Source organism: Kryptolebias marmoratus, linkage group LG16 (assembly GCF_001649575.2).
Source record: "Kryptolebias marmoratus isolate JLee-2015 linkage group LG16, ASM164957v2, whole genome shotgun sequence".
Classification (NCBI taxonomy): domain Eukaryota; kingdom Metazoa; phylum Chordata; class Actinopteri; order Cyprinodontiformes; family Rivulidae; genus Kryptolebias; species Kryptolebias marmoratus.
Genome location: NC_051445.1, coordinates 7,644,434 through 7,664,960, shown reverse-complemented (window position 1 = coordinate 7,664,960; position 20,527 = coordinate 7,644,434). Strand labels below are relative to the sequence as shown.

Here is a 20,527-nt window from a genome sequence, read left to right as displayed (position 1 = left end):
TTTTATTTTTACATATCACACAGATTGCCATTTGTTGTAATAAATAAAATAAAAAACACAAAGAAAATAGAGAAAAATCTGACTGAAAAAAATAACATTATTTTTACTGAAAGTAACAATAATGTCACTCTCTGAAACAAAAGTTAGTACTAAATTTTGCAAAATGCTAATTTTGGGGAGTTTACAACAAAGTAAATAGGAGAAAAAAAACAAACTTGATTAAATGTTGTAAATAGATGTTAAACCTAATAATCATTTACACCAAAAGAGAAAAGAAAGAGAAAAGACTATATTTAGGTGTGGAGGTTGGTAGTTCTTGCACTTTATTTCACGTGCTTGATGGCTGAATAAAGCCAGGTTACACAACTTTAAGCTTTAACTGAGCTGCTTTCACAGAATAACACAACTTTATTCCACTTTATCATACAAGTTTTGAAAGCTGGGTTTTCCTAGTCCCTTTATAAACAGTGTGTGAAGCTTCCTTGTCACGAAAGAGGGTTCTCTGTCACATTAACTTCTCTATACAAGGCCAGAGTTTATCTTGGAAATGTAAATGTTTAACACAAGAAGATAATTGAAAGAATGGCAAGAAAGCAATACAACTAAGCTTCGATTAGATCACCTTTGATCCCATGTTGTGCTTTAAAGCAATGATTCCCAAAGCTGGGGTCAGGACCCCTCTGTGGGTCACTCATCACCAAGTAGGAGTCCTTAGATAATCTCCAGACATCAACATACAATAAAAAAAACTTTGTTTTTATTATATGTTTGCTCCATAATCATTACAAAAACTTGAAATGCAAGTCAACAAATTCATTTAAAAAATAGCATAATGGATGTTAAGACTGTTAGTGTTGTCATTATGTCCTTATTTAATAGTCATTAGCATTTTTGGATGTTTAAACAGCCAACAGTTGGGGTCACACACCTTTGTCACTATTATTTTATGGGTCGTAAGCTGAAAAGTTTGGGAACCGCTCCTTTAAAGGGTCTTGGATTTAAAGCAGCAGTTTCCAAAGTTGGGGTCAGGACCCCACTGTGGTTCCCTGAGACGAGCTCAAGGAATAAGTTTACAAATGATCGCTGCTTCTATTTTTGACGTATTTGTAAAAATAATGTCTTAAACGGATAAAGACAGTATAACAGTTCCTGAGGCAGTTTCTGTTGTCCGTAAAGGTACTCATCGCAAACTAAACCTCCGATTTAACCTAATTTTATTGACTAGAATAAACCATCCATAAACTCAAAAAAACATGTCAGTATGATTTACAATAATTACAAGTCCATTTCAGATAAAGTCAAGCCAGACTTTATCTGAAATGGAGAAGAGCACTTGTTACATCTGACTAATGTAAAGACAAATTCCAGGTTTGTGGTTATTGTTGCCACAGAATAAACAAACTAAAAAGGTCACATATATTTTGATTAACACAGCAGGCAAGTTTCATAAAAACAGGGGTGTAATAAGTTAAGTGTTATTGTGATCCCGCACTGAATGAAACGGATCACAGAAAACACTCTCCACAGATGAGATTCAAGCACAAGCTGCAAACAGAAGAACCAGAAAGGCTCATAAGGCAAAAGTAATTCCTTTTTTTATTTACAGTCATATTACAAAATCCACACCTTAAAAGGGACAAAGTCACAAGGACAGATTTTAAAAATGAAGCTTCCAACTTCAGCTTTTCAGCCATTTTCCAACCTTCAGGTGTATCAAAAGATCCCATAAAAAGGCAGTTCCTTAAAATGACACCAGATTACATAATTTTAGGCCAAACTAAAACCATCCAGCCGTTTTGCCAGTTCCTATCAAACCCATTAGCCCTTTAGTTCACCAAAATCCTCAGATCACTTTTATTAACCTCCAACATCCTCTTTAAAAAGAAACGTGTGAGACTGCTGCCTGGCGGCCTTAAACGCACTTTATCATTTCCAAACATTATCTTATAGAGTCCTTAAACTTTAACACTGTAAACCTATTATAAACTATAACCAATGGGGTATTTTTATTTTGCTGCTGAAAGACAGTTTCTACATCTCAAGCTGGTTAGCAGTAGTTAAAACTACATTGTATCCCGTAGCATGTAAATAACCATTAAAACAGCATAAACTCAAACCATTCTGGTGTTACAGACGTTCTGATTTGCAGTTCATCTCTGTTATTTTGCTAGTGTCCAGTTTTATTCTGTTACTACTTGGCTGCTGTCCACCTTGATGCTAAAAAAAAAACTGTAAAATGCCTATTATTACAGTACATTTGAGCTGGGAAAATAAACAATTTTAGACGCAATGTTCTAAAAACAACATTGTTCAGACAGGATAAATGGTTGCACAAAAAAAAACGAATAACTAACAGTTTTCACCATTCTTTTCATGGGATGCCACATTTACCTTTCTGGTTAAGGTTTGTGCAACAGTTAGTGGTACCCAAGCTTCTCGTCACACCTTGTTAAAAATTGATGTTTTTGCTAAAGTCGCCATCTAGTGGCTTGAGGGGGAAATGCACAGAACCCTCCATTGACATAATATTGACTGATTAAATGAAATTAGAACATTTGTTTTTTGTTAAATCAGTTTGTCTTCCAACATAAAAAGCCACCCCACATTTTAAATCAATTCACATCTTAACTCTTGGACGTTTTTTGACTTTGCCCTTTGTAAAATAAAAATACATTTTGCAATTTGTTTTAACATCTTTATAAACATTCTGAAGTCATGAAAATGTTGAAACATGTTAATGTAAAAAAAAAACAATAACTCAGTCACCAAATCCATGTAGCTGTTCTCTCTAAGAAGTACATCTAACTGCCTCTCTGCACCTTATCAGCTCAATAACAACTGGCGTGAATTTAGCTCAACTTTATTCACGGTAAACAGGGTTATGCTATTTATGGGCAATTTATCAACAGCTGACTTAGTGATGTGTATTAAATCTTGTGACAGACAACAGGGAAGTTGGGAGTTACATTTTGTCATTATAATGAGAATAACACGGAGTAACAAATCTAAAAAAATGCTTCGGGCTCCTCCTCTGCCAGGTCACAGTCCCTGATGTATCTGCTGGGAACCTAAGAGTCAGCAGCGTTGTCACACTGATTAGATGAGTAGTGAAGGGGTGGGTTTCTTCCCCGGCCAAGCTTCTTTGGCATACTTCTTTTTGCGTGGCTCGTTGTGGGTCTCTGGCATGTAGGGAGCCGTTACAGGTGTGGGGTTGAGGGTGACAGGGGGCTGGGGAGCCTCTGGGGCCAAGTCTACCTCTGGTGCGGGATTAGGGAAGGGCAGAGGGAGCCCTCCCTGCATAGCAGCACCCCCTGGAGCTCCTGTAGGCTTGTTCTCATGGCTGGTGGGAGGCAGGTCACCATAGAGACCTCCGCCCATGCTGTAGGCGTGGATTCGCTTTGAAGCCAGATCATCAAGACCCAAAGTGTTCTGACTGTCAGATCTTCGTTTCTGTAAAAAGGAATGAAAGATGAATCATTTTAAACACCTGAAGCCCTTAAAGTTTGTAATATTGTCAGGTTCATACACTTTGCCTACTACAGCTTGCTTAATTGTAATACATTTGAGAGGTACAGGTGAAATGTTCACGGTGCACAAGAGCATTTACAGTCATGATGTGAACATTTGCCAGCTCAGCACAGACGTTTAAAAGTAGCACAACCTGTCAGGTGAAATGGATCATCTGAAATATAGAACAAGATTTACCTTGATGGGGATGACAGCCGTCTGCACCATGTTTCTGAAGCGTCCAACCGAGGGATCTATGTCCTCTGCAAGAGTGACGGAAAAGACAATTTTCTGAATTTCTTCTGACTGAAGTTAGAAATTCAAACAGCCAATCAGCTGTTTTTACAGAACCTCAGAGACTTTTAACATAAAACTAAAAAAAATAAATGGAACAACATCACTAAGGCACACTAACTGATGTGTTTACAGACATTTTAAAAACACAAATCTAAAGAGTTATAATTCAAATAGTGAATTCATAGTAAGTACTTCAGATTCAAATTAAAAACTCACTAAATAATCTAAAAAGAATTTGCACAAAGGCTGAAGAAACTCATAATCTGCCAAAAAATATGTTTTATTGTGATTAGAAAAGAACAACGTGCATCCACGATTACTGAAGTATTCTGTGTTGCTTCAGAGGTAGTTTCATTCTGACCAGTACCTGGATTAATGATGGAGTCCTCTTCACTGAAAGTAACTCTGGAGCTTTTGCGTTTTCTTTTGGGCCTCTGGATTTCCAGGTTGCCTTCTTCAATGGTCAGGAGGGAGATGCGCTTGTTGTGAGCCGTGTTGAACTCTGTTAGGTTCTGGCAGAAAACCAAAGTCACAAAAAAGTGGGATGTCACTGTATTGTTACCAGAACATCTATATTTTACCCAACATTACATCAAACTGGACTGAATCTTAACATCTACTATCATTAGACATTTATTAAATAAGGCAAATGGCACAAACAGATCATTAAAGATTGTTTTATTTTTCCATTTTCTGCTTTAAAAGTAAAATCAAAAACTTCAGCTAAGTTGATTCAAATTATTTAACCCACCAGAAGCCAGAACAAACCAAACACACATTAAAATAACATCAAACTGTACATTTTAATTAGTTCATAAAATAAATAAATGTACCTCAAGCTCCATCTCTTCCTCTGGAAGCCCGATGAGTCTTTTCAGCTCCTCCTCCTCTCCTGTCTTACTGTCTCCTGTGCCAGCGCTGCCTTGGGTTTGGGGTTTCTCTCTGATGGTGTAGGTGCGCGTTGAAGCCCCAAAAGATATCGTTGAGTCGATGGGAACCTGCTGAGGCTTGTGGGGCTCCAGGCGGATGTGTCCGAGGAAGGTACCATGTGCTAAAATGGTGTCAATCAAAAAAAGTTTTTTAATGTTAGAAAAAGTTTAGAAGATGATGTAATGTTTAAAGAGCAATATGCCAAAATGATTTTGTAAACAAATCTAATTGTTAATTAGACTTTGTTAAAGTACCTTGTGATAGTTTACCATTACATTTCATAATTTATTATGTGTCAAAGTTTATTTTGATGTCTTAAAAAGCAGCCTCTTGAGTTTAATATGATCACCCTTTGCCCTAAATTATTTAAGCAGTCATCAATTAAAAGACTGAAAACATGTAGCTATTTATTTTGATTAGCTGTGTGTGTGTGTGTGTGTGACAAAGGTTGTTCATTTCTGAAGCTTTTATCTATAAGTGTGGCAAAGGGAGATCTAATTTTATTCTATTCTAATTAGTCTAAAAAGCTTTTTGAAGCCAATGGGTGCCTTTTAAACACAAAGTACATCAGAGATACACAGCTGCCGTGTCACTAAAACCAGAATAATGTTACTGCCATGATAACAAACACCAGGTGTAACCAACTAAGAAAAGAGCACCAGAGAAAACTTTTAATTTATACAACCAGCTGATGATTAATGTTTGTCATGCATCTTCAAGTTATGTAAAGAATAAATTCAAAATTTTGAAATATGACATGAAAAGTACAGCAATTTGCTGCTTAGTAGCCAGAAGAAGAAAATAGTCAGCACATTAACTTCAAGATAGTTTAACCAATAGATAAAATAGCTGACCTCATAGAAAGTTTTTTTTTTTTTTTAGCAAACATTTCTCTTCACAAAACAAACTCTAGCTGCATATTAAACCCCAGGACACCAGAACTGAATGTGAAGATGTGAGTGTGAATGATCTCTTACTGCTATTAAGGTCTATAAGGAAGACCCTTTTTAGATGTTTATGGTAGACTAACGCAGAATGAACTCGTGAGCATGACTGATGGTCAATGGTGAAGTCACACCAGTCAGGGTTCCTCCCGAACAGGTAGTACTTCTTTTCATCTATGATCAGTTTCTAAAAAAAGAGAGAAGCAAATTGGGTGAATCACTCATTAAACGTATGTGTGAACAGGTCAGTATTATACATCTGTGCCTCTGAGTTATAACTCGTCAGTGCTGCTCTCCACTGACGGGCTTAAATCTCAGGGCTGACGTTCCTCTCGCACCGTTTGAAGCCGTGCAGCCACAGATAAACCCCAGTGTGCGACACATCTTGGATGTAGACTGTCAGGCTCGTATCTGGTGCATTCAACACTTACTATGCACAGTATTAATGACTACATGTAGGGCCCTATGATTTCCTTGTGTCAGAAAAACAATCACAGTCATGACATCTGACAAATGAAAAAAAAGGAAAGGTAATCACAGTCAAACACTGAATATATTAGATTATTTTCATACGTGGATGTGATCTAAGAAATGTCAGCTTTTCTAACAAGTCTAAGTGTTTTTCACACATCACCACCACTATATACTGGTTGCTGCAACCCTGTCTGTATACGCTGACACTCTTCAGTCATCAAAAAATGACAAAAAACAAAAGGTGTAGAGGTCGACTGATGTCAGTTTTAAAAACCTGGGCAGCTGATGGCTGATATACAACACTTTTTTTATTTTTGGCCAATATGTGTTTTTTTTTTAATTTAACAAACTATAACAACAATTGCTTAATTTAAAGAAAAAAATACATTTAACAACCCTAATTTGAACTTGTACACTTAAAAATGTCATAATGGAACATTTTCACTTAAAAAAAAACTAAATTATGGGTTACAGTGAGCTGGGTATAGCATGTGAAATAAATATTTTTCTGTTGAACTGTAAAAATTGTATTCATCATTCATTACAAAAACGGTGGTTACATTGTCAAACAAAACTTGCATTTAAGCAAACTAAAAACAACATTTTAAAAAAACTCCTATTTTGGAATACTATGGAATCTGGATAAATTAAGTGGATTTCATAGGGCCCTTTACATGCTTCTTTATGACTCAAAAATAACTTTAAATTGTAAGAAATACTGAACATCTTCAAACTAGTTACCTCTATCAGTTTGTCTCCTTTCATCACATCCAAATGAAGTCCTGTGGGCGGTTTTCCTGCCCTGAAAGCATATGGTTACAGACTCCTTCAAACATTTGATTAATTCATATCGACCACTGCAGAAAATAAACCATTTTTAAAGCTTACTTTTATCTTCTCGTGAATATTTTATAGACATGTAATATAACATTTGGACTTGCTCTTCGTTCTCTGTCAAACAAAAACTCCCCATTTCTCTAACACTGTTTTATGTTCATAACAGGAATTCCTAAAATGGAGCAAATCATGCATCTTCTAAGTAAAACCAAAGGCAAAACGTGATTTGTAAATGAACACGAACATCATTGACGGGTTAGCCCTCTAGCTCGACTACATGCTAACGTTAGCATCGGAATTAGCTAGCTGCCACCGCGTGAGAGTGAGAAAAAAACCAACGGAAGAAAACTGCTCTGCTCGTCTGCATTTAATAACCTCTACAAATATTTATTAACGACTTTAACGCCTGCATTTTCTCACCATGATGGACAATCAAAAGGAGGAGGACCGTCTTTGCTTGTTTTAGCCGCCATCTTGCTTCTGCACGTTACAGCTGCATGCTGGGTAAACGTCCTGCAGGAATGCTGGGAAATGTAGTCCTGTTGAGTCCTCATTCAACAACCGCTTATGTAAAGTAAAGTAATTATGAGACACTCTAAAGGTACTCAGTTACATGCAAATGTTCTGCAGTAAAAAAATTAATTATTTTATAAAGTCTGTATAGTGATTATTAATGTTTGCAGTGCAATTACTAGCAGTGTGCAATGTTCTGTTGGATTTTCAATAAGCAGGGGCGCCACCAAAAGGGAATCAGTACTTTTTCTTAAAGCTAGTACTTTATCTCAAAGTGGTCTCGAGCAGAGTGAGTCTCTGTGTTTGTGTGGGCGAGGTGGGGGATGTTAGGGGTTCTGAAGGTTGATCTTTATTGCAGGATGTGAAAACAATGATGCAATACAGGCGTGCACGCCATTAAACTGAAGTTCTATAATCTTTTCAGTACGGTGCTTTTTTTTAATGTAATGTTTGTTACAATGATCACAATACTTCCACCAGTTTGTGGGGAAATAAAGACACAACAATATTTGCAATCATTGTCAAAGTCTTCTGGGGCAAAACTGACAGCGAAAAACAGACCATCGTCATCATACAACGAGAAATTTCAACTGCATTTCACCTCGATAACGAGTAGAGAAGTGCAACAGAAACATTTTCACGTGCACATAGATTACATAGTTACAGAAAGCATGTTCTGTTTGTTTTTTTGGGGGGGCATATAGATTCCAAAATGCAAATTATAAAATAAAGGTCAAGGAGAAGCTAAATGGATGCAGTTAGAGAGGACATGAAGGCAGTTGAAGTAAGAGGACAGAAGGCAGAGTTAGATGGAGGAGGATGATTCACTGTGGCAACCCCTGAAAAGGGGAACAACCAAAAGAAGATCTTGAATTGGTATATACTGTTGCTAACTATGTATAATGAAAAAAATAGTCTTTCTACACGGCCTTCAACAAAAGTTCACTGTCTCTCTGAAAGTCTTTTGGTATTTTTAGCTGTTATTTCCTAACTTGCCTGTCATATGTGATTTAACACTGATTCCTTGAAACAGATTACCTGTTTTATTCAGAAGTCAGTCTCTGAATCAATAACTCACAACTATTATTATTTTTTAACATGTTGAGTATTTTTGAAAAAGATTCAAAGAATTATCTCAATTGTTGCCAGTTTTCAACACTGTCAGTTACCTGAATATATATATATATATTTGTGCAAACTTAAGCAATTTAATTCAGAAAAAAACACACATTTTGTTTCTAATGTGTTATCAATATATTTTTGATCTGTATCATCAGAAAATAGAAACGGCTCAAGTAAAATACTAACTTTTATGACCAAACTGGTTGAGTGAATATAAATAAAGTTTTACCACCGTTTTTGTTTGTTTTTTATTAAAGGTGTTCTTTGCGAACTGTGATACCAAAGTTACATGAACCCCCAAACAACCACTGAAAAAATGTGTATTTACTGATATTGTTTCTTACTTTATGATGGGTTTTTTAAACCCGTCTTTGTGACATTGCATTACCTTTAATATTATTATTATTATGCCTTTTTACTTCAAAGTGTATCGTTCCACATGAAAACAACGTTTTTATTCTTCAGCAACATTTAATAATGACATAGCATTTCAATATTTTTATTTATTTATTATTTCCTTTATATATTTTACTAGGAGACGATTCATTGAGATAAAAAATCTCATTTACAAGAGTGTCCTGGCTAAAACTGTCATTAAATATAAACCACTGAATGTTAAAATTTACTTAAATGAAGAAATGGCAAAATTGAGCAAAAAAGAAAAGTATTAGGAACTTAAAATCCCTAGAAGAACCACTGGGGGTTTCTAAACCTCAAACTGCTAACTAAGAGTGCAACAAGGAAACAAAAAAAAGTTGTGAAACAATACATTAAGTCTCTGTTGTCTGTGCAATGTATCATAGATTTGCATTGCAAATTGACTTTAAACTGACATCTTGGTCACTCATTTTCAATGCAGTTCCATGATGTAAGAGGTGAGGATTTAACTAGAGGACTGAGTTAATGTTTGAGTCACACTGTTTAATTTGTAATATGTGGGTTTGAGCCGTGTGATTCGGTTTTGTTAAAAGGTGGGAGTTTGCTTTCAGTATTTGTTAGTTTCTCCTTGCAGCATAAGGAAGTGAGGGTGTTGGTTTTTCATTTGCACTTAGTCTCATCAGATTCCTTTGAAAAGTGTTTACCATAGAAAATCATAATAGAGAAACACAGTTTGTGACAAGCTGGAACACAATAAAACACTTAATATACAAAGTGGTGCAGAAATCTCTTCGAGGCTCAGTTGGGTGAAACAGGACTGTTACAGTTAAAGCCACATTTTTTTGAGTTTTATTTTTAATACTTTGTTACAGGCTGCTGGAGATTTGATTTCACCTTATTTTTATTCTCGCCACAAAGTTGTTACATAACAACAAAATTTTATGGTTTACTAATTAAAAAAACACAGCTACTTGACATGCAGTGACAACAAATTAATTTATTCCTTTGACACTAAACTTTTACATGCCTATCTTTGCAAAAGTGAATCATTCACTACTTTAATTTGTGTTGCAGCACATTGGTAGTCAAACCTGGAGTTTATTTAAAAAGTAACATTATATCAAAAGTTACTTCACTGTGTTTACTGTAAAATAAGACTTTATTTGGTAGCGTTTAGCCTCACCCTGTAATTGCAAAAAAGTTGTGCACACAGCTCCTGTAACTTCCTCGTTCACTTTTGTGGTTTTGAGCAGTGACTGCAACTCCTTTTTTTTGCTGCATTTGTCATTTGTTGCCTTCATTTCTGACTGCAGCTCACCGAGGCAACAGCAATGGCAAACTCCATTGCTTTGCCGCTTCAAGAATTTATAGCCTCACTGGATCCAACATGTCTGCCGAATATTCTACAAGTTTGCTCTGGAGTGTATTTCCAAGGTGGGTTTATTTCCAATTGTTTAGTTTCTTTATAAAACTAATGAAAGTTTCAGTTTGGATGAGAACAAAGATTAAAAAGAAAAGAATTGTAGAGAATCTGAGGGAGTTGTTGTCTGGATTTGCTGCAGACACGAATACTTTATGTTTCCTTTCTCTGATAAAGAGTAGATGGTATTGTAGCCAAATAAAACATTCAGCACTTGTATTTTTAAAGTTTGTATTTTTTTATGAGTGACAGTCACAAATCTTTCACAGCAAATTGCGAAAAACCTGTGTCCCTGTTAGGAAAACATTACTGAAGTTTAGTATTTATTTTCTGATTCATTTCCTGGTTCATTTCTTGCCGTCAGGTTCTGTATATGAACTATCTGGGAGTGAAGTTTGCTTTTCTACTGGGGATCTAATAAAGGTCATCGGCATAGAACTTCAGTCTGTAACCTGTGAAGATGTCTCTACCAATGAAAAATTTGAACTGCCTATCAGCCACACAGGTTAGTAACCCATAGAAACACATAATAATAAGAATATTTTTCTTGGTGCGGTTCATTTACATATACATGTTAACCCATGTTTTTTTTAGGGTTGTTCAAGGTTGTCCCAGACCAGATGCCGTACAGTTCACTCAAAGAAATGTTGAGCCTGAGGCCTGTAGGCCTGGATTCCTCTCTACCGTTCACCTTCACCAGCCACACCAAAATGAGCTTTGGCAGTCTCACCCTGGGGGCCGGGAAAGCTCTGACTGTGCTTTCCATCGAGCAGCATGAGGGGGAAGAGGACCAGGTGCGCTGCCTTGTCAAAGGACAAGCAGAGGCCTCGGCTGAAGTGTGCATTCCTCTGTCCTCCCGAGGGCAGTTTTACGAGTGCGAAAGCGAGGAATGCTATTCTCTGAAGGAGATCATGTCGTCGCCTTTCCTTTGCAGTCGAAGGTTCCGTTTGATCAAGAACACCAACTGCGAGCGGGTCCTCGTCCTCAGTCCGATTTATCAAATCCAGGCCATCATGAACTGTGAGAATAAACTATTACTTTAACAAATAATAATTTTGAATTTGTAGATCAACGTTAAAAGCCTACCCTAAACAACAGTATAGTTAATTTTTGCATCCACAAAGTGTCACTAAAAAATTTAATTGAGCTGTTTTATGATTACTGTAATTACTATACAGTCTTAGAGGCAGAACTTTCTTTCTTTTTTTAAATTTTAGGTCATGTTTTATGTCTGCCCTTAACAAATTTGTATTCAGTTACAACGTGCTGCCATTTTTACTTCATGTGAGCATTTAGTTCTCTGACAACCAAGATTCTGGCAATACTTTTTAATTTATATAGTGCATTAATTACATTTTGTATTATTTCTGTGCAGTGCGGAAGAATGTGCTGAGGTTCCCATCCAGCTTAGAAGTGGATGTGGTCGATGTCACTGATCTGTGCAAAGATGTGGATTTCGTGACACCGCTCACTTTGACAGAGGTGCTTTCTCAACCTGACGAGTCATTACCTGCAGTAGTGGAGATATTGGAAGAGCCACAGAGCCACTCCTTGTTCAAGAGCAGCTGGCTGCCGGGACTTACCAAGGGCGCACATCTGGTTTTTCACAAGAAAAGGACCACAGGCATGGTTGTGTTGTCAAGCCTGAAGGGCAGGAAGGCACAGCAGTACTTCCTGGTGTCTCAGGAGTACGGCGGGCGCTTTCGGAAACGGCCAAGAGAGTTTAACTCGGTGTATGAGCTGTATGTTGCTTCGACCCAGGCTCCAGGCCTGACGGTCAGTGTAACAAAGAACTGTGAGGAGGTGGAGGAGGAAGGCCTGCCTGCCCTCAGTGTTGGCGAGAAGCTGGAGATTGTGGACTGCACCAGAATGGAGGTGCCGGGCGACAGCAGCAAAAAGAAGGCGCAATCCGTCGAGGCTCTTCTGTGCCACCGTCTTCAGGACCCAGACGATGCAGACGATGACGATGATGAAGATGAGAGCGCGGAGGAGGCCGAACAGAAGGATGAAAAAGAGGCGGTTTTGATGCCCCTCTACATGCAAGGCCACTTTGTAGAAGCACTGAGGGACAACAAAAAGTATAAACTCTGTGACTTAGGTAATTTTAGTTTGCCACTGGACATGAAAGTGGTGAGCCGTGACACAGAGCTCAAAGCTGATCCACTGGTTGGGTTTACTTGCCTCAGAATAGAGGGAGTACTGTTGGAGCCCACCATCCAGGCAAGCTTCCCACACAAGCCCGACGACTGTTTTGAGCTCCCAGCCAATTGGCTCACTATGTCCGTCTGCTACACCAAGGAACCCCTGCCCTGGCCTGAAGGTCAATGCCCCAAGTGCTTCATAGAAAGGGTCATTGAAGTGTCAGACACGTTCTTTTATGAATTTCGGAAACAGGGTAACACCGATGAGGCGCCTCCACCTCGACCGCCAAAGCGGGATTTGTCATCACTATCATCCAAAAAACCCTCAAAGCCCTCAAAGAAATCAACCAAACTCAAGAAATCCAAACTGAGTGTCCCGACAGACAAGGGTGTCCCAACTGACCAGTTCAGTGCGTTAACTTTGAATAACAAGAAAAGACCACCAGCTCCACTACCACCTCCAGTAAGTATGGCTTTCATAATGATTCCCAAAAGCTGCTTCAAGCACGTTCTTGTTATATTTCTCAGTAAACCAGAGCACAACAGTGCTTTGAAGAGTTTCTTATAATGCTGCTTTCAGGAAATCTTAAGACAGTAAAATAAGCAAGAATAATGCTTCCACTTTTTTGTGCTGTGGTGAAGTAGTCATGTTTATAATAAAACAGAAAAATTCTGACTTCCTCTTCTCACACAGGATGGCTTAAACGATGAACCTCCTCCTCTTGTACCACGAAAACACTCAGAGGCTGAAGTTGCAGGCAAGGCGCTGCCGAACACTTACGTAAAAATACAGAAGCCGAAGAAAAAAGGTTCAGTTTTTTTTGTTTTTTCACTTGACATAATGTGATGTTTTCAAACAGAGAACCACTGTATGGTTTAGAAAGAATTACACATGTGTAACGGGTCTATATCCAGCTACAGATTAATACGAATTCTGAACATTTATGGCACCAGGGCAATAGAAAATTAAATGCAGAAGTGTGTCATGTTGTTAAGCTTTTAATGTTTTGTCAGGAAGGTTTAAAAGCACAAAGGAAAATAAGATTTCTGGAAGGTAATTCTTGAAAGAAATTAAAAAGGTACATTGCAAAATAAAGTTAAAATTCAAATTTACAAACGGTGAGATTTGATACTGAATAAAAAATAAACGAGTAAGACATATGAGTTTGTCAAATATTAAAAGCATACCCAAAGTATGAAACTAGATGAAATAAACCATGTTTTTGTTTTTTCTGCAGGAAACCTGTGTGACGTGACTGCAGATGTGGACAGTGACCACGACTATGAAACTGTGGATGACTCTCTGGTGTGTCTGGTGAAGTCGGCGCAAGAGAGTGTTGCGTTTTACTAAAAAAGCTTATTATGCTGCAGGGAACCATGATATGAAGGCAGTGAGAACTGAAACCAAGATAAATGAGTACATTATAAGTGGGCACCATTTAAAGTCCTTTCCTGAGACCTGTCCATGAATGGTCTAACTTTGTTACTGTACAGTAACACAAGTACTGAGAAAGTTTCTTGAAATTATACATTTCCTTATCTTCCTTTTACCTCTGAAGGTATTCAACTCATTAGTGGCTGTTTGCTACTACACTCAAACTTTGTGTAAATATGGCACTTCTGTGGAATGTGTTGATGCAGTTACTTATTTTAGAGCTAAAGCTCCGTGTTGTTCGGATTTTATTTATATTGTGCAATACTAAGCAGTCCTATAAACAGCTGTAACGTGTGAAAACTGCACCCCCCNAACTAACACTGCAACAGCAAATACAGCAGCTTTTTTTTTTTACATTGTTTTACAGAAGTAGCAAAAGCTTGTAGTTTTGTTGTTTTATGTCCACGCCAGTTTTATTCTGTACATTCAAACTGAAAAGAAAATAATCTTGATTTGTGTTCAGTGCATCCTAAATAAATTTTTTATAGTTCTACAGCTGTAGTAGTGAATATATGTGCAAGTTAAAACAGGACATTCACATTTTAATACATTTGAAGACAAAGAAAGCTTTGAAGACAACCCGTATTAGAATATTTTTTTTATTTTGGAAAAAAGGTGAATGACATAAACAAAAATAAATCAAGTACATATGATCCAAATATTTAAAGATACAAAACACTTTACAGGAGACGGAGGGAAGGACACAGAGTTATGAAGTTAATTGCTACCAAAATATAATTTGAAAACGTTCCTAATAGCAAGAAATGACCTCAGGGAACAGAATGTGGAGACAAAACGTCTCACCGAACTTTGTGTTCTTCAACGTTGGCCATAATACCTTAAAGTTAATGACCCCGAAGATTTCACTTCAACATTTAGGAGGTCGCTGACAGTTGGGCGTTAGGAACCCTTTACTTGTGACTTTGTCATCTTATATTCAAATCAGCAATCCCACAGAGGTGCTTAAAATAACTATTCATCATTGTCGGTTGATTTGTAATGGTCTTCGTCGATGGTGGAAAAGATGTGACCTTCGTTGCTCAGGAATTCCACTGCTTGCCTGTTAGAGCAGAAAGAGCATTAGTGGCACTTTTACAGCAATTTATTTAAATGAAGTGAGGACAGTTAAAGTCGCAGAAGTGCTTACTTCAGGTTCAAATAAAACAAACGTAACAAAAATGTACAAAATAATAAATCTTAATAAACATACTAAAATCAATAAATATTTTACTGCCATATTTTTATTGCAAGTTTATTTTATTAATTTATTTTACATTATTTGTAGACTAGATTTTCTCTGTAATAAGTAACATCTTAAGTGTGTCCATAAGCATATAAAACATGGTTTTAGTTATGCTACAGCCAACTTTACAAGCCTGTTTCTGCTAAACTAAATTACAAGGAACTAATTTGGAGCCACTTACAAGTCTTGCTTAATGTAGTGCAGTTCTATAAATCAACATGTTTTACTATTGTTGGCTGTGTCTGAAATAAATTCCCAAAATATTGTGCCAAATTTCAGAAATAAATTTAAAAAAGCAGAAAGCAAATGTTCAAATTTGACCTTCCCTAATTGTAAACATGGCTGCAATTTAATAAAAAAGTATCCCGAAGGCTGTCACAATTTGAATATTATCATCATTTAAGCCTTTATCTTACTGGGCTGTGCCTGATGGGGAGAAATTACAAACGGTATTTAAAGAGTTTCAAAAATGACTCCACGCACTCGTGAGGCGCGGGGCCTCGCTCTCGTGTTGCAGGAGTTGGCAAAATAAATATTTAGTTTCCACTACTCAGGAAGAGCAAGAATTCTGACAGGGTGTGAAACCAACCTGACTGACTGAAGACAAAAACAACAATCAAACAAAGATGAGTGAGAGATAATTAATTTGTGGCTAAAAATTGCAAACAAAAAAATGTGCATGTCATTTGAATTTCGTACGACTGTATGCAAACATACTGCTAAGTAAAAATGTGCAAATTTTCCTGCAATTTTGTGACTCCGTCCAGTTGCAGCCCAGTTAAACATGCTCAGAAAAGGCCAAATGAATAAAATAGACACGCCTGATTAACTTTAAATAATCTGATCTTTCAGTTTACCATAAGCTTATTTTTGTGCCTTCTTCTTATATTTCTAAGAGCTTATTTCAGAAAGTAAAAAAGAAGAACAACATTTTTCAGTTGAAGATGAGTTTGCTTTGTGTCACACCAGAAAACCACAAAGAAACATCTACAGTGGTTCGTTGTTTTACGAAACTTAAAGCCGAACGTCTCTTACTTGATTATAGACAGATTAATGCCGCTGAGTCTCTGCTTCAGGTCCTGAATGCTGATACCCTGAGGGTCTGGGCAGCCTCGTATCAAACTCAGCACCTAGCAAAACAAATAAATTACTTTTCAAATATTAACACTATGTACTCCCAAAGAAAAGAGACATTCGTCTCAGAGCAAGATATTTATAGGATTAATATTTACAGGAAAGAAGACAAGAAAAAGAGAAAAGTTAAAAACAGGGAGGTTGAGATTTTTTGGATCTTATTCAGGCTTACCTGATTCTGATTAGCGTTTAACCCATAAAGAACCACGGGACTGACGCCTGGATAGTTGTCTCCCGTCACTGTCAAGGCGGGACGGGACACAGGAGTGACGCGACCGCTCATTCCTCCATCCACACCCGGCTGAAAGAGGAAAAGAAATCCTTTCAACGAATGGTCTTTATTACAGCATTTAGGAAATTCAAAGTAAGACCTAAAATGTAGCCTAAAACAAAAATTGATTAAAGTGTGTTACTGTTAACTGAAGTTTAGGAACTAACCTGATATATTTTCTATATTTTGTGTGCCACTGAACTGTAAAAAACTTGGCTCTGGGTTTGTGACGTGCATTTAACTTGTCCAACTGCTTCACACCTCGTATGAACGTTTGTTTTCATATCCTCACAGATCTTTTAAAATGTTATAAAACCTAATGAAATCCACAGGTCAAGTAAAAGGAACTTATTTATAATAAACACACAAATTTACCATGAAAATGTATTCCTTTGTTACCAAATTCCGCTGGTTGTGACATGAAGCAACGTCACGCTGAAGAATTAATACATTTCACACTTTTCTCAAAGTAAAGACACGACTGTGTGGCAGACAGTCTTACAGAGTCACGCATGAAGATACTTTATCAGAATCCTCACAGAGAACGTGCAATAAACATAAATACTTGTTGAATGTTTAATGTCAAAGTTAGGATTTCACGTTTTAAACCCAAATAAGCAGAGCAGTGCAGCAGAATCGCTGACTTTTAAAAAATTGGAGATTAAAATGATCCGAGTTTTTAACTTTTTAGCGTTATTTAGTCTATGTCTTTGTTAAACTTCAAAAAGGCCTTTTCCTCTGCAGAACATAACTGCAGACAAATTGAATTTATTTGCTCTCTAGAAGTTTCTCATTTCCTAAAAGTAGCGTTGCTGCTTGACAGAACAGGCAGAATAACTGACATGTGACGCTCGGTTGGGTTTCTCAGTATTTACTTGAATGAGGAAATAAAAGAGCAGCGGTACACATATGAATATACGTGTATCAAGTGTTACTTCCTCATTCTCACGCATTAACTAAAGATAAGACGTGCCGAAAAGTAAGCTCAAACCTCACCGTGCTCTGGGATTTGCCCAGTACCATGTGTGCCTGGACAACCTCTAACATGTGTGATGTTATTTCATTCATGTCCTCCAGGGGCCTGACGCTGAACGCCACAACAGACCTGTGGTTCTAGGACAGGAAGGCAAACAACACTTTCAGATTCTACACAAATGAATTCAAAGAACTCTATCACGTAAACGGCTACGGGAAATAAAATATTTTCCCAACCATAAATATACTTTATTTAAAAACAAAACAATCATGGTGCTCCAAACAGAATGAGAAGGCTGCTTACATTTAAATAACACTCGTCATATTAATCTTATTACGTTCACAAATAAATTAGCCTTCATCTACCGTTACAGCAGACATTTTATGGGTCTTGTGGAGTATTTGAAGTTTGAGTTTTAAGTAACTACAGGGAGGATTGTAAAACTAAAGCTACCTGAAATGATCGCAGATTTCCTGAGACTCTGACATACGTTCCTGGAGGCAGCACAGTGCTGTCCACACCCGGGTCCTGCACAGATAAAAGAAAACACAACTTCCATAATTACTCACACAGAGATCCAACACAGTTTCTAAACCAGAACCAGAAAGCCTTCATTGTCAGTGTGTATGAATGCAGTGACAATAAGGATTATACAAAATAATTTTAGACTAAATGTGAATGTTAATTGTATAAAGAATTGATCATAACTCTGCTGTCTACTATGAACTAGTCCTTTTTCTGCATTTTTGTGTTTGTGTGTTTTGAAGTTTGCAGCATTCATGTGTTTGTTGCCCGTTTAACCGTTTGGAGCGAGTTTGCACCTGTCGGCCATCGTAGTTGTATCATAAATTAATCTTTCAAAACAACAAAAACTGCAGAAATCTCAATCGTACTAGAAGACACAACTGTATTGATCATGTTTTAATTTTTTCTGTTACAAGAAAATGAGTTCATACACAATAATGAAACATTACAAAAGGAAATTGACCGCCACTAACCTCAAGGTCTACCCACTGCTTCACATCCATAGGAGCACCTGTCATGTCATCAACCTTGTACTGGATGTTGGTCATGGACTTGTCAGTACTTCTGATGATGCCCACAATGGTAATCTACGACACAAATCACAAACTGTTATCCAACCGTACCAAAAAGAAAAAGATTAACAGCAACACATCAGTCATAATATTGCTTTAAAAAGTTTTATATTACCAGTTATCATATGGAAATGTATAATTTTGTGTTTCAAATTAAAATTTGTGTTTAATTAAAGTTTTTCCTTTTCAATTACACCAATATGTTTTTGTTGATACAACAAGAGTCAACTACTTTCTGTTAACATAATGCGCACTAAATCTTGTAGACTTTATCAATATGTATGCTACATAAATAGGTAGACTCCTCATAACTATTGTGCATCACAGCCAAATGTTGAAATAAGTAGCTAATCAAAAATAACTAATCGGGAAGCTAAAGTCAAACTCTTACATTGTGTATTAAAAAAATAATCTACTAAGCTACCAATTATTACAAAACTTCTGGATTGTTTGAGAAAACAATTAAAGAACATAGATATTAAAGCACAATTAGTCAGACACCTTTTAGTTTGTTTTATGTTTTCTGATGGATACTCATCCACCTTGTTGTGGTTCATCTTACCTGGGAAACCTCCACATCTCCCACTCTGAAGGCCTCATCAGCTTGAGAGGCGGACATCAGCTGAGACACAGTGCAGGGGATAATTTGGGTGGCACGGGTTCTCTGTTAAGTAAATCATACAATTTTCAGTCTGCAAACGTTTGTATTTTATATACATAGGCATGGAAAGAACATACATATATTGGGTTAGAAAATAAAGGGGACAAACTGCAACTTAGCACTTTCAGTGTGTTAAGTTTTATTCCACTAGGTCTTTTTCAGTTCTTTTCTTAGCATTTGTCAGGCCAGGTAATGGCCATGACAATGTTATTACTGACCCCTTTCTTCTCTCCTCCCTGGGAAGCAGAAGGTGATGCAAATCCTCCAGGAGACTGAGTGTAACCCCCGGTCATTCCACCCTCATTTCCTCCTGAAAACACCAAAAGTTAGTGTGGGACCTTATGAACGAGGCTGTTTATCCCATTCCAAAGACACCTAACTGACTAATATTAACATAAGCCTCACAGCAAAGAATGTTAGCAGTTAAGCTAATGTTAGCTTCAACTAAACAACCTCTACAAACCATGAATGCTTTTCAGACACAAACAACCCAGCTGACATTAACTCACCCTGATTCCACATGTTGGCAGCACAAACTTAACCTTTTAAAAACGAGCTGAAGTGTTAAAAACGCGGTCAAGAAAGGATTAATGACCCCACGTAGCTCTGCTGTATTCTTCCTTGTAAAAACTCGCGCGCCAAACTCAATATACGGCGCATGCGCGCAGCACAAGTCCCGCGAACCCAACAACAGCCGTGATCATGAGGGTAAATTTAGCCCTGGGTTTTGCTTGCCAGACCATCTTTCCCAACTGTTTAAAGTATTTCAGGTATGTAAAGAAAATAACAGCATGTTTTTTGTAAAGATTTATGTCTGATAGATAAGTTGAATATTTTCTTCCTGTAAGAAGCGGTACGCTCCTTGACAAAATGTCATACCTGAAAGGCAAATGGCGGGGAAAAATTCATACGTATCCGGGACACGTGTTTTGACTTCCGGAACTATCGTAAATATTGGACGCACACGAAGTCAATGTTTTAATTTTTTATTTAATTAATGACTATTTAATATAAGTGTACTTATATATAATAAAATAAACATAACTTAGTTAAGTTTAAAACTAGTGATGGACAAAAAAAGCAACGAAGCTTAAAAGTTTAAAATAGTTAATTTCTCGAGGGTTCAAATGCTCAGCAGCTCCCCCTG

The 20,527-nt window shown here is 37.2% G+C and overlaps 3 protein-coding genes and 1 non-coding gene across 4 annotated transcripts; 1 reads left to right on the top strand and 3 right to left on the bottom strand.

The window, feature by feature from the left end:
• Positions 1–1,573: 1,573 nt before the first annotated feature.
• Positions 1,574–7,512, bottom strand: ppp1r8b (protein phosphatase 1, regulatory subunit 8b). The gene is made up of 7 exons (XM_017415271.2): positions 7,410–7,512; positions 6,894–6,954; positions 5,712–5,865; positions 4,638–4,855; positions 4,172–4,316; positions 3,706–3,770; positions 1,574–3,450 (listed from the first exon to the last, which is right to left on the bottom strand). Exons 1-7 carry the CDS (start codon positions 7,460–7,462, stop codon positions 3,097–3,099), a joined length of 1,050 nt encoding a protein of 349 aa, XP_017270760.1. The 5' UTR covers positions 7,463–7,512; the 3' UTR covers positions 1,574–3,096.
• LOC112450487 lies at positions 5,936–6,098 on the bottom strand. Its single transcript, XR_003039133.1, has one exon.
• Positions 7,513–10,300: 2,788 nt separating the features above from the next.
• Positions 10,301–14,493, top strand: themis2 (thymocyte selection associated family member 2). Its single transcript, XM_017415256.2, has 6 exons — positions 10,301–10,436; positions 10,787–10,927; positions 11,017–11,442; positions 11,798–13,026; positions 13,258–13,372; positions 13,802–14,493. Exons 1-6 carry the CDS (start codon positions 10,334–10,336, stop codon positions 13,912–13,914), a joined length of 2,127 nt encoding a protein of 708 aa, XP_017270745.1. The 5' UTR covers positions 10,301–10,333; the 3' UTR covers positions 13,915–14,493.
• A 477-nt stretch (positions 14,494–14,970) lies between these two features.
• rpa2 (replication protein A2) lies at positions 14,971–19,902 on the bottom strand. Its single transcript, NM_001329379.1, is given in 9 exon segments — positions 14,971–15,058; positions 16,277–16,371; positions 16,548–16,676; positions 17,643–17,759; positions 18,076–18,150; positions 18,621–18,734; positions 19,282–19,383; positions 19,599–19,690; positions 19,890–19,902. Coding segments are annotated over 9 exon segments (825 nt in total).
• Between the last annotated feature and the right edge of the window lie 625 nt (positions 19,903–20,527).

What these genes read in the sequence shown, in the direction of transcription:
- ppp1r8b (XM_017415271.2), bottom strand. Translation starts at nt 7,462, where the DNA reads ATGGCGGCTAAAACAAGCAAAGACGGTCCTCCTCCTTTTGATTGTCCA. An exon ending in CCTTATAGACCTTAATAGCA is followed by an intron (nt 4,856 to 5,711) that starts GTAAGAGATCAT and finishes ACACCATTTTAG; the next exon opens with CACATGGTACCTTCCTCGGA. An exon ending in GGACTCCATCATTAATCCAG is followed by an intron (nt 3,771 to 4,171) that starts GTACTGGTCAGA and finishes TCACTCTTGCAG; the next exon opens with AGGACATAGATCCCTCGGTT.
- themis2 (XM_017415256.2), top strand. Translation starts at nt 10,334, where the DNA reads ATGGCAAACTCCATTGCTTTGCCGCTTCAAGAATTTATAGCCTCACTG. An exon ending in AATCCAGGCCATCATGAACT is followed by an intron (nt 11,443 to 11,797) that starts GTGAGAATAAAC and finishes ATTTCTGTGCAG; the next exon opens with TGCGGAAGAATGTGCTGAGG. An exon ending in CAGCTCCACTACCACCTCCA is followed by an intron (nt 13,027 to 13,257) that starts GTAAGTATGGCT and finishes CTTCTCACACAG; the next exon opens with GATGGCTTAAACGATGAACC.